Source organism: Narcine bancroftii, chromosome 10 (assembly GCF_036971445.1).
Source record: "Narcine bancroftii isolate sNarBan1 chromosome 10, sNarBan1.hap1, whole genome shotgun sequence".
Lineage (NCBI taxonomy): Eukaryota > Metazoa > Chordata > Chondrichthyes > Torpediniformes > Narcinidae > Narcine > Narcine bancroftii.
Genome location: NC_091478.1, coordinates 64,153,767 through 64,167,305, shown reverse-complemented (window position 1 = coordinate 64,167,305; position 13,539 = coordinate 64,153,767). Strand labels below are relative to the sequence as shown.

At 37.6% G+C, this 13,539-nt stretch overlaps 1 protein-coding gene across 1 annotated transcript; it reads left to right on the top strand.

The window, feature by feature from the left end:
- Positions 1-5,352: 5,352 nt before the first annotated feature.
- Positions 5,353-12,011, top strand: LOC138744633 (olfactomedin-4). The gene is made up of 5 exons (XM_069901085.1): positions 5,353-5,650; positions 5,738-5,884; positions 7,452-7,670; positions 10,611-10,767; positions 11,017-12,011. The coding sequence occupies exons 1-5, from the start codon at positions 5,588-5,590 to the stop codon at positions 11,823-11,825; spliced, it is 1,395 nt and encodes a 464-aa protein (XP_069757186.1). The 5' UTR covers positions 5,353-5,587; the 3' UTR covers positions 11,826-12,011.
- Positions 12,012-13,539: the final 1,528 nt, after the last annotated feature.

The window sequence follows — 13,539 nt, the reverse complement described above, 5'->3', positions numbered from 1 at the left end:
TAATAAGGGAAATGTTTGATGTTTTAGAAATGTTGTCTTATAAAGTGTACAAAACAAGAAAGCAGAAATGGATAAGAAGGAAAGGTGATGATGAGGAAATGGAAAGGAAAGATAAACAAAGTATGAAATGGCTACGTTGAACTATATGACTTTAAATATTAACGGAATACATAACCAAATCAAAAGGAAGAAACTGTTACATTTACTGAAAAAAGAAAAAATTGATATAGCATTCGTGCAAGAAACACATTTAACTGAAATGGAGCACAAGAAATTAATGAGAGATTGGGTAGGACATGTAACAGCAGCGTCATATAATTCAAAAGCTAGAGGAGTAGCTATATTAATCAGTAAAAATGTACCAATTAAAATAGAAGAGGAAATAATAGATCCAGCAGGGAGATATGTAATGATAAAATATCAGATATATTCGGAGTTTTGGAATTTACTTAATGTATATTCACCTAATGAAGAAGATCAAAAATTTATGCTCAAGATATTTTTTTGAAGATAGCAGACATGCAAGGGAACATACTAATAGGAGGGGATTTCAACCTTAATTTGGATTCAAACATGGATAAAACTGGGAAAAAAGTTAACAGAAAGAACAAAGTAACCAAATTTATAATTAAATCGATGCAAGAAATGCAACTTTTGGATATATGGAGGAAACAACACCCAAAGGAAAAGGAATATTCACATTATTCGGGTAGACATAAAACATACTCAAGAATAGACCAATTCCTGTTATCAGCTCGTATGCAAGACAGAGTAAGAAAAACAGAATATAAAGCTAGAATATTATCGGACCACTCACCCCTGATATTGACAATAGAGTTAAAGAATGTATAGATGGAGATTAAACTCCATGCTACTTAAAAGGTAGGATTTTAGAGAATTCATTGAATGACCAATTAAAATGTACTTTGAAATAAATACAGATTCAGTGAAAGATAAGTTTATACTATGGGACGCAATGAAAGCGTTCATCAGAGGGCAAATAATAAGCTATGTAACCAAGATGAAGAAGGACTACAATCAGGAAACAGAGCAGTTGGAAAGGGAAATAGTAAATATAGAAAAAGAATTAGCAATGAAAGAAGACTAAAAGAAGAGAACTCGCAGATAAAAAAATAAAATATGAAACACTACAAACATATAAGGTGGAGAAGAACATAATGAAGACAAAACAGAAATATTATGAACTAGGAGAAAAAACGCACAAAATTCTAGCATGGCAGCTTAAGACAGAACAAACTAAGAGAATGGTATTGGCATCAAGGAAAAAAGACAAACAAATCATATATAATCCAATGGAGATTAATGAAAACTTCAGAGAATTCTACGAACAATTATACCAAACTGAAAACGAAGGGAAAGAGGACAAAATAGATGAATTTTTAACTAAAATTGAACTACCAAAATTACAAATAGAGGAACAAAATAAATTAACAGAACCATTTGAAATAGTATAAATACAAGAGATGATAAAAAAAACTACCAAATAATAAAACACCAGGAGAGGATGGATTCCCAATAGAATTCTATAAAACATTTAAAGATTTATTAATTCCTCCCCTCCTGGAAGTAATCAACACGATTGATAAAACACAAAGCTTACCAGATTCATGCAAAACAGCAATAATAACAGTAATACCAAAGACAGGGAAAGATCCACTCGCACCAGCGTCATATAGACCAATATCTTTACTTAACACAGATTATAAGATAATAGCTAAACTATTAGCAAACAGATTAACCGACTATGTACCAAAAATAGTAAATCTAGACCAAACTGGATTTATTAAAAAAAGACGAACAACAGACAATATTTGTAAATTTATTAACTTAATTCATGCAGTAGAAGGGAATAAAGCTCCAACAGTAGCAGTTGCTTTAGACGCAGAGAAGGCCTTTGACAGAGTAGAATGGAATTATTTATTCAAAGTATTACAAAAATTCAGTTTACCAGAGAAGTATATTAATTGCATTAAAGCATTATATAAGGGGCCATTGGCGAAAGTGACAGTAAATGGATATATATCAAAGCAATTTAACTTAAGCAGATCAACAAGGCAGGGATGCCCACTATCACCTTTATTGTTCGCGTTAGCTATAGAACCACTAGCAGAACTGATAAGAACAGAAAATAATATAAAAGGGATAAAAATAAAAGACAAGGAATATAAAATCAGTTTATTTGCAGATGACGTTATAGTATACTTAACAGAACCAGAAATATCAATAAAAGAATTACATAAGAAATTGAAGGAATATGGAGAAGTGTCGGGTTACAAGATTAACGCAAATAAAAGTGAAGCAATGCCAATGAATAATGCAGATTTCTCAAAATTTAAGAAAGAATCACCATTCAGATGGCAAATGCAAGCAATACGATACCTAGGTATACAAATAAATAAAAACCTTGGCCATCTAAAAACTCAATTATTATCCACTAATGAAAAAATTACAGGACGACTTAGAGTATTGGAAAGACTTACCACTAACACTAATAGGAAGGATAAACTGTATTAAAATGAACATTTTCCCAAGGATACAATACCTATTTCAGGCATTGCCAATACACTTGACAGAGAAATTCTTCAAGGAGTTAAAGAAAATAATAAGGAAATTTTTATGGAAAGGGGGAAACCAAGGATAGCACTAGATAAATTAACAGAATGTTATAAACAAGGAGGCTTACAACTGCCAAACTTTAAAAATTATTATAGAGCCGCACAATTAAGATACCTATCAGATTTTTATCAAACAAGGGAAAAGCCAGATTGGACTAGATTAGAACTACATAAAATAGGGGAGAAGATACCTGAACATATATTATATAAATGGGATGAAAAATTGGTACAACATAGGAATTCTCCAGTATTACATCATCTGCTCAATTTTTGGAAGAAGATTCATGTAGAAAGGAATAAAACATATTACCAATTACCAAAACTAATACTGACGTAAAATCAGCTAATCCCTTTTACAATAGATAACCTTTCCTTTAGAGAATGGGAGAAAAAAGGGATCAAAATAATAGAAAATTGCTTTTCAGGAAATATATTACTATCCTTTGAACAAATGAAGGATAAATATAATATAACTCAAGATACAGTGTTTGCATACTACCAACTGAAATCCTACTTGAAGGACAAATTGGGAAGCAGTCTGAGGTTACCAGAGGGAAGTAATTTTGAATATGTGATTACAGATACAATGATAATCAAAAAATTTATAACAAATATGTATATTAAACTGCAAGAAAAGGAGAATGAGGAAACAAATGGTAAAACTAAACAAAAATGGGAACAAGATTTAAACATAAAGATAAAGAAGGAAGCATGGGAGAAGTTATGCTCTGGAACTATGAGAAATACAATAAACACGAGGTTACATATGATACAATATAACTGGATACACAGGCTATACATTACACCTCAAAAGTTAAATAAATGGGACCCAACAGTATCTGACAGATGTTTTCGCTGTAAAAAGGAAATGGGAACAACAATTCATGCAATTTGGACATGTGAGAAAGTGAAAAAATTTTGGGAAGATCTAAACCAGATATTAAATAAAATCACAAAAAGCAATATACCAAAAAACCCAGAGATCTTCCTCCTAAGTAACATAAAAAACAAAGAATTTGGACTTGATTTGGATGGTGCACAAAAAAGATTTGTTAGGATAGCCCTAGCTGTAGCAAAAAAATCTATTATGTCAGCCTGGAAATTAGAAGATAACTTGAGAATACAACAATGGGATATAGAAATGAATAAATGTATTCCACTAGAAAAAAAAAACATATAATTTAAGAAATAATATTACAATATTTGAACAAATATGGGAGCCATACATGAAACACAATAGAGAAAACCTACTGGGGACATCTACCACCTAAAGTGGCAGAAGGGGAAGGAAATGAAAAGAATTGACTCAGTGGAACTTCTTGTTTATTTTTATTGAGTGACAACATTGTTTGACGGGTTTAATGTATCTTAGATTCTGAACTTTAAATGAATGGGAGGGGAGGTAGGGAGGGTGGGATGGGAAGGGGGGGGGAGAAAATGACACTGTATATATTTGAAAAGAAAAATGTATGTATCTTGATCAATGTGGTCTATAGTGTGAAAAATAATTTTTTTTAAAAAAAAGCAAAGAGATAGCCAGACTTCAAACAGGTCCCTCACCAGACCATATATCAAGAATATCAAGGGAAGTTTGCTTTAAATTGTTATCGCTCCACTATTGCCTGGCCCAGACCCTCAGGACCTTCTCACTGAACAGTGAGTCCAGCCCCAGAAAGTCCTAGGGTTGAACTCCCAGTGGCCACCCTTCATCATTCCCACACAGTTATGTAGGACCTCCTCAGCATCAACCCTTTCCCTGGATGTAAGGTCAAGATTAAACCCGAAGAACTTTTGGGATTTGTGGAAAGAAATACAGTGTGACCAGCTGGACTGTGCTGACCTACACTGTCGGAGTCCCTGTCTTCAATCTTAAACCAGCTCCTGGCCCTATCACTTAGCTGGTAGTAAAACCAGCAGAATACTTCTGGTTGCCTTCTGACCAATACTGATGGAGTCATAGAATAATATATCACAAAACCTGGACAGCCTTGAACTGATTTTTTTTCTCTCTACAGTTAACCTCCCATTTCTACCTGGTTCCACATTTTCCATCTCCCTACTCCTGAACTGGGTAACTAGGGGGGTGCAGACCACTCTGGGTGATACCATCAGAGGGGGTGACACCAAAATGACTGTCTATAAAATTTTTGTGCAGTGTTTCAGCAGAAAATTATTTTTTAATAAAAATATGCCTCGTTAGTTAAAATAACAAAAACATTTTTCATAAGCCCAACTTACATGTATCAATATACCTACAAGGCTAAAACTCTCTGCTCATTTACTTTATGAACCTTCTAATGTGCTCCAGTCAGAGCTGTCATTCTTACCCGATGACGCTTCGAACCACGTGGTTATGTCTGCCCACGCCATCAGCAAGCGCTGTTGTTTTTGTTGCTGCTGGCGTTTTTAGAATCGCTGCTTTTTGTCAAATTTTCTGGTATTTTAACTACAATATGGTGATAATTAGTATTCGTCAACCTGTGTCAATTACTTTTTTGTGAATGATGTGGCAATTAAATGTTTTTATTTCAAATTCTATTGTTTTCTTGCCGAATTGTACGAGCTGGTACGGGAGGAGGACCATGGTTGGTTGGGGGGGCGGGGTGGGGTGTTGACACCATGAGTCCCTACACTGGGTGACACCAACCCGAGTGACGCCCCTGAACTCCTGCTCTCACTTTTCTCCGCAATCCCCACCCCCGTGGTCTGTCCTTCCACCTCTCCCACCTTCTACCGCCTATTAATTAGCCCCCTCCATGGCTTCTTCTCGCCACCAGCCCGTAGGTATATCCTCCTACTTTGGTTTCCATAAAGGATCCCGAAGCGAAACGTTGACTGACCAGTTCCATGCGTGGACGAGCCGTTGAGTTGCCCGGCCGCTCACTCTTTGCCCAGAGAGAGTCCCCGCCCCTTTTGCTTAAATACTGGGAACTTCAGCTGCGGCCACGCGGATGTACACGATGGCTCTCTTCACGTTGGCTGCCGCTTTCTTTTTATTGGGGATCTCCGTGCGGGTAAGTTCCCCTCCCCCGTTCTCAATCCTTCGCGCAGTCAAATATAATAAGCATTTAACGAGGTTCTGACCCGTCTTCATTCAAAAGGTGGACGGCAATGTTCCTCATCGGGCTCGAGTAGGGGAGAGGTGTTACTGCGATCTGCAGGCGTCCCACGGAACATTTCCCTGGCGACGGTTTGCGCAGCTACACTCGCTCAGCGGCAACTGCAGCCGAACCCTGAGCGCCAAGCAGGTGAGCATCACACCAATTCCCAACGGCGGCTACTTCCAGACACCCGTCACCGGTCCGAGGGCACAGCTCGCCAATACTAACAGCGAAATCTACTATCATTCCCCCTAGTGTAACGGTTCCTCCGCAGTATTCCACGCGGATAGGAGCGGGTATAAACTATTCCGGATCACACTGGGGAGCTGTACTGTCACTGTATAAAACGGGTGCAATACTGGTGGGGACAGGTCTGTCACTATGTAACATATGGGTGCAGTACTGGTGGGGACAGGTCTTTCACTGTTTAGTATTGGTGGGGACAGGCCACTGTCTAACACTGGGTACAATACTGGAAGGGACAGGTCTGTCAAACTGTCCAACACTGAGGTGCAGAACTGGTGGGGACAGATCACTGTATAAAAAGGTTGTAGTTCTGGTTGAGATGTCACTGTATAACATTGGAGTGTAGTACTGGTAGGGACAGGTCTGTCACTGTATAATACAGGTGCAGTTTTGGTGGGAACAGGTCACTGTCTAAACTCTGGGGTGCAGGACTGGTGGGGACAGGCCACTAACACTAGAGTGCAGGACTGGTGGGGACAGGCCACTAACACTGGGGTGTAGTGCTGGTGGGGACAGGTTTGCCAGCATTGTTGGCCCAGATCTGCATGACAATGGTGATACTGTACAGATGTTGAGCTTCCCTGCTAGATTTTATAGAAAACAGACAAGTATATGAACTCAAAAATACACAAATAAAGCTGGTTCAGTGCAGAACAGTGGCTTTTGTTGTGGATGGGGAGGAATGGTTCCCTCTGACAGAAAAAAAGCAAACTGCCATGTTTTTTCAAAATGTATAGCTGAATGCCTTCAGAGTTTGCATCTGTCAGCAGCATTGGTGTGTTAGTGACAGTTGTTTTGATTGGACCATTCAGATTAAAAAAAACCCTTCTCCTAATGTTTTTAAAAAGAACATATTAGTTGTTGAAGATGAAATCATGGAGTTGGTATAAATCTGAAATAAAACAGTAAATTTGGAGTAGAGAAGGAGCAGACATTGGGCAGTGAATGAAGCAGTGACCAGAGGAGCACGGAGGTCAAGAGAGCAGCGAGAGGATATGAGGGGTCAGTGAGCAGAGCAGCGAGGGGCAGTGGTTAAAGCTGTGAGAAAAGTGAGGGAGGTGTGAGTGGAACAGTGATAGGGAAATAAGGAGTCAGTGAGTGGAGGAGCGAGGGGCAGTGAGCGGACGAGCAAAGAAATGGTGAGTGAAGGTATGGCGAGCAGAAGAGAGAAGGAATGATGAGTGGAGGAGTGAGGGGCAGTAGTGTATGTGAAGGAGCAGTGAGAATATGTGATTAGCAAGGATGAGGGAGTCTCAAAGAGGCAGGGAGAGGAACGATGGGAACTAATGCATTATCATATAAAAATATAAGCATCTGATTGTGTACAGTTAAGATTAAACATGCTTTGGATGTAGTTTGGAATGTAAAAATGGCTATTACCCCACCTATTTAACCCTATTTCATGTATTATATACATTGCCTCAATGTTTTTTTTTACTAGAAATATATACTTTCTATTCAACTGTAGTTCAAGGAACCAATCGATATTATTGGTGTTATTGAGCAAGGACTGCAGAAGCTTGCAGAGCGGATTAACGAACTTGAAGAAGAATATGATGGTGATCTGTACAGTATCGTCTCATTTCGCATAATAGAGATAGAATCTGCTGAGCTGACTGATTTAATTAGGCAGCTTCAAGAATTGAACTCAAAAAACCAAGAATATGTAGCTGATCATGTTGTGAAGGTAAGCCACCTACACTGCTGGTGCACAGTGTAAGGTAGTATGAGTAAACAGGTCTCAGGCCTGGAAGAACGAACTAGTTGCTGATCAGTTCTTAGCCCTCAATTATTTTATGATTATATTAATGAGCTGGAGGAGAGAATCGAAGGAAGTATCCATGCTTGCAAATGATACAAAAAGACGTGCAGGACTTGCTGCAATTAAGATATTAAGGCTTTGCAATAAAACATAGATGGGTTGAGTGAATAAAAAAAACTTGGCAAATACTGCTTATGGACTTCGTTCAGAAGGATTTAAAAGTAGACTAAAATCTAAATGGAAAAAGATCACTAAGGGACAGAGAGATCACATTGTTCTTGTGTAGAAAGTGCATGAAGTAAGTAGGCAGATGCAGTAAGAGATTCAGAATACATCATATTGGCCTTTATTGAAAGCAGGTAGGATCTTCAAAATAAGGAAGCACTGTTACAATTATAGAGGTGCTGGTGAGAGTACATCCAGAACCTGTTCCCCTTATTTGAGAAAGGAAGCAGTGGCACTTGAAATAATCCAAAAAGGTTCACGAGGTCAATCTCGAGAGTGATGGATTTTCCTACAAGCAGTAAATCAGATCTGTAATATCTGCAGTTTAGAAGCATAAGATCTTAAGGGGACGTGATAGGGAAAACTCTTCACTAGTTGGAGACTCTTGAATGAGCGGACACAAATACAAAATTGTGGTGAAGGGCCCGTTATTTAAAACAGATGTTCAGGAACTTCTTGTAGAGGGTGATGGATCACAGGATTTCTGTACCCCAGAGGGCTGTTGATACTGGATCATTGTTTATTTTTTAAAAAGAGGAAAGTAGAAAATGGTAGTAAAAGATCAAAGAATTGAGGGCTATGGAGAACTGGCACAAAAGAGAAAATAAGACCAGTGCAGATCAGCCATGATCATATTGGCTTGAGACAGGATCTGCATTCCTGTCTTCTTGTGTAACTGGGATTGATGGGTTGGTTGGAATTGCTACTTGTGTAACTGGTGTTGGTTATAAAAATATATATACTCTGGGTTTGCAATGGCCTGCTGCTGTCTAACCTGTTAGAATATTCTTGTAATTACAATTAATATTGTTTTTTAAATGGCAGAGCGACTGCACTACTGGTGATGTGGGCGGGGGAAGCAGGTGTTGGAAATCTGAAATAAAATCAGAAAGTACAAGAAAAATTCAGCTGGCCAGGAAACATCTGTGGAGAGAGAAACTGAGTAATGTTTCAGCTTGATGATCCTTCATCATAATTTGGGGCTACATATATTACAGAAAATATGATCGAGGGAGCCTTTTTTATTTTTGATTAAAGGAGAAAACCATATCAGTGTTATTTGTCTACATTTCCTATTATAAATAAGAAAACAATAATGAGTTTTTTGTTTTCTGATCCCTGCTGGGATTTAGTTCCTTAACTGTCCTCACCACCAGAACATATACAGTGTCCGCCATAACTTTGGGGCAAAGACACCATTTTCCTTTAATGTTATTGAAATAAGGGGACAATGTATAAAGAGTGCCACAATATCTATATGGTCAAACCAAAATGTATACAAATAACCTCGAATAAAATCTGGAATATACACTTTAATTACAAGTGAATTGTTGTTTGATTATAAAATTAAAATATTGTATACATTTTGGTTTGACCATGTAGATATTGCGGCACTCTTTATACATCATCCCCTTATTTCAGGGCACCATAATATTTAGGATATTTGGTTTCACAGGTGTTGGTGATTACTCAGGTATGTTTAATTGCTTCGTTGGTGCAGGTATAAGAGAACTAGGCTTGCTTCAAAGCTTTTGATCACCTTTGGAGTCTGTAGTTTTCATTTTTTAACATGAGGACCAGAGTTGTGGCAATGAAAGTCATAGAAACCATAATGAGGCTAAAAACAAGAATAAAACAGTAAGAGATCTGACCCAAATCAACAATTTGGAACATCATTAAGAAGAGCGTACTGGTGAGCTCAGTAATCCCAAAAATAATTGATAGGCCAAGGAAGACCTCCACTGCTGATAACAGAAGAATTCTCATCATAATGAAGAAAAATCCCCAAATGCCTGTCTGACAGATCAGAAACACCCTTCAGGAGGCAGGTGTGGATGTGTCAATAACTACTGTCTGCAGAAGATGTCATGAATAGAAATACCTCATAATGGCTTCTTTGACTTTCATTGGCACAACTCTGGTCCTCATATTGAAAAATGGCAACTGCAGACTCCAAAGGTGATCAAAAGCAAGCCTAGCTCTCTTTTACTTTCACCAATGAAGCAATCATAAACACTTGTGAACCCAAATGTCCGAAACATTATGGTGCCCTGAAAAATGCAGTAATTTCTACACGGTTAAACCAAAATATATAAATAACCTTGAATAAAATCTGGAATGTTCACTTTAATATCATGTGAATTGTTTGATTACAAATTTAAAACTGGAACACAAAGACAAATAAAGTTTTTAAAAAGTGTCGGTCTCAAACATAATGGAGGGCAGTGTAATTATAATGAGTCTTAGATTACTTGACTGCAGGGTGGAAATCCAGTCTTGCCCTCTGCACTAAAACTGTGTTCATGTTTCCAGCAAGGAGTCACTGGGCAGTAGTTAGGAGGTGGAACCCCAACCAGTTTCATTTTCTATTTGAGTTGCATTGCCAAAGGAATTAGCCCAAATTATAAATAGAACAACACAGGAACAGGCCCTTCAGCCCATGGTCAAACCCAGGACTTTTCTAGCCTAAGTGAACAAACTACTTACAGGAGAAACTCAGAGTTAATCAGCAGTATCAAAATGCATCATTTATACAACACATTTTCACATTGGTGTCTGAGGAAGTTGGCCACCACCTTTCCTAGAGTTTGTGTTGTGAAAGGTGATACAAAGAGCTCATTCTTTCTTGTATTCCAAAAGGTGCAAAACATAACCAACAAAGTGAATGAATTAGAAGAGTACGACCGATTTAAAGTGATAAAAGAGCACAGAAATAGTCTAATCCTGAAAAGGAGTCTGTCTTCTTGCCAGAGTGCTCTGTTAGCAACACCAACACCATATGTCTCTTCAAAACCAGGTGGGTACATGTACCAGCTGTGGTCCAGCTATTAGAAATGACTGAGAGTTGGGAATATTTTCTGTGGAAGAGAGAAGGTGGAGAAGTGACCTGGTAGAGGGTTTGATTCTTAAAAAAAATGAAAGAACTTAATTAGAGAATATAAAATGGAATTTGAGTCTCTTCTGTTTTAAACAAATTGTGTTATAATGCTGCGTATATTGTTTAGCCACTGTAGCAGAAACAGGGTTTCTTGGTATTTTTTCACAGGTACCTGTTCATTTGGAAAACTCATTAGAGTTTCTAATCCAAAGAGTTCGATGCTCAATCATTTTGGGACATCATACCGATATGGTTCTTGGGGAATGGATCCATTGCCTGCTCCTGGAAAGGAGGATCAATACTGGTTGACAATTCTGTCCAGTAGTAATAGATATGGTAATAAGATTCGTGTTTTTAGTTCTTATGGTAAATTTCTCACCCATAGTGGGCCTGTTGATATTACTTTCAAAACCCATAATGCTCAAGGCTCTGGTGGGATAATGTACAATGACGCTTATTACTACAACTGTTACAACTTGGATCACCTCTGTCGGTTTGATATGACTACCCAGGAGATTTTGTCTGTCAAACTGCCTGATGCTGGTTTTAATGACAAGTTTCCGTACTGCACAGTTTCATCCTGTTATGGGTACTCAGATATGGATCTGGCAACTGATGAAAATGGGCTCTGGGTACTCTATGCAACTGAGGGCAATTTTGGAAACCTAGTCATCAGTCAGCTCAATGCAACTGACCTGTCAATACTCCAGAGTTGGAACACCACTCTATACAAACGATCAGCAACCAATGCCTTTTTGGTGTGTGGTATTGTGTATGCCACCAGAAATTTGAGTTCCGAAGTAGAAGAGATATTTTATATATTTGACACGACAACTGGAGTTGAGCGGAATGATTTGGCTATCCGGTTTCGAAAAGTCTTACCTGGTATCCAGTACATCAACTACAACCCACGGGATATGATGTTGTACGTGTACAGTGATGCCTATGTTGTTAGTTACAATTTATTCTTTGCATAAACTGTTCTGACATTCCTGAGACTTAATGCCACAGAGGGAACCTTGTCTTAGTCCAGCAAGCAGAAGTATATTAAAATATACTTGGGATTGTTTTCTTTTTTTTAAAAAGTGTACTTGGCCATTCTTTCTAACAGCTATGTGGGAAAATGGGCAATAGACCTATTTCATTAAAAAATGATTTTAAAATGCTTGGAATTTTATAGTTTTTAGTTTGGTGTTGTGCCAAAATGATCAACAATGATAAACTTAGATGATTTATTTAGAGAAATTCTGTTGGATTTTGTAATCTAACTACAGTATTGCTACCTGGCTTGTACCTGCTGCAGTGTTTTAATTAATGCCCTAATGCTTACGTGGGAAACAATTGTTCCACACAAATGCAAACGTGAAAGAAATAGCGGAATAGAGTTAACAATATCTACAGCAATTTACTGTTTGCTCTACTACATCCAAATGATTTACAGCAACTTGTGCACAGGTGAACCAGATTTATACTTCCCTGGATTGGGTTTGTTGCCTTTTTAGAAGTACACTGAGCTACAATATTGAAGTGGTAGTTACTAGAGCACCACCAGCCAGAGATCAGGACCACTGATCCAGAAATCCAGCTTCAAATCTCACCTTGGCAGCCATAGAACTTAAATGTGTTTTTAAAAAAAAAAAAAATCTTAATTTTAAAAGGTTACAGGTGAAAAATGGTTCATGCCTCCTCAACTAGGAATGAACTAGGCTATGGATAACAGCTTTTGGGAACAAATAGCATTAGAAAAACAATGCCAAAAGTGCTGGAAAAAAAACCCAGCAGTTTGTTCAGTATACGTGAAAGGTGAAATGGGTAATATTTCAGCCAAATAGCCTTTTTTTCATGACACATCTGTGTTTACCAGAAACATAGCATTTTGCAGTTGGAACATAGCAATTTGACCTGTGCTTGAGGGCTCCTAACTACACTAGTTGGGTCAAGTTTACAAACATGTGGATTCATGACCTATTCAGTACTCGACTGATCTAATGTCCAAGTCATGATGATTTATTTAGTAATATCTCAATCATCCTCTGTGAATGATCAATATTTGATGCTACAACTACAGATTAGAAGGATTTCTTTCTATGTATTCTAAATTTCCTTTTAAAATAGTTCATGATCAGTTTCAATATTTAGGACCAACATTACAAAAAGCTATAAGAATCTCATGAAGGAAAATTTTATAGCATTATTTAATTGGATTAAAATATTATTATCAGGATGGCCCCCACTTTCGATTACATTGATTGGATGTATTAATTCAATTAAAATTAATATTTTACCTAAATTTTTGTATTTTTTCCAAGCCTTAACAATTTTTATTCCTAAATCCTTTTTTTAATTCATTAGATTTGATCATTTCTTCATATATATTGGCAGGAAAACAATCACATATAAGTAAAGCCCATCTTCAGAAAAGTATTAGGAATGGGGGAATGTCACTTTCAAATTTTAGATGTTATTACTGGGAGATGAATATAACCATATAACCGTTTACAGCACGGAAACAGGCCATGTTGACCCTTCAAGTCCGTACCAGTTCACTTGAACAACTCCACCCATGAGAGATTGTACATCCATTGGAGATTGTAGATCCATTGGCGATGATCTTCCAGAAATATACGCAGTTTACTTTTATTATTAAAATTTGATAACTTAGCAAGTCGCCCTTCTTGGACAGAAAGGGAA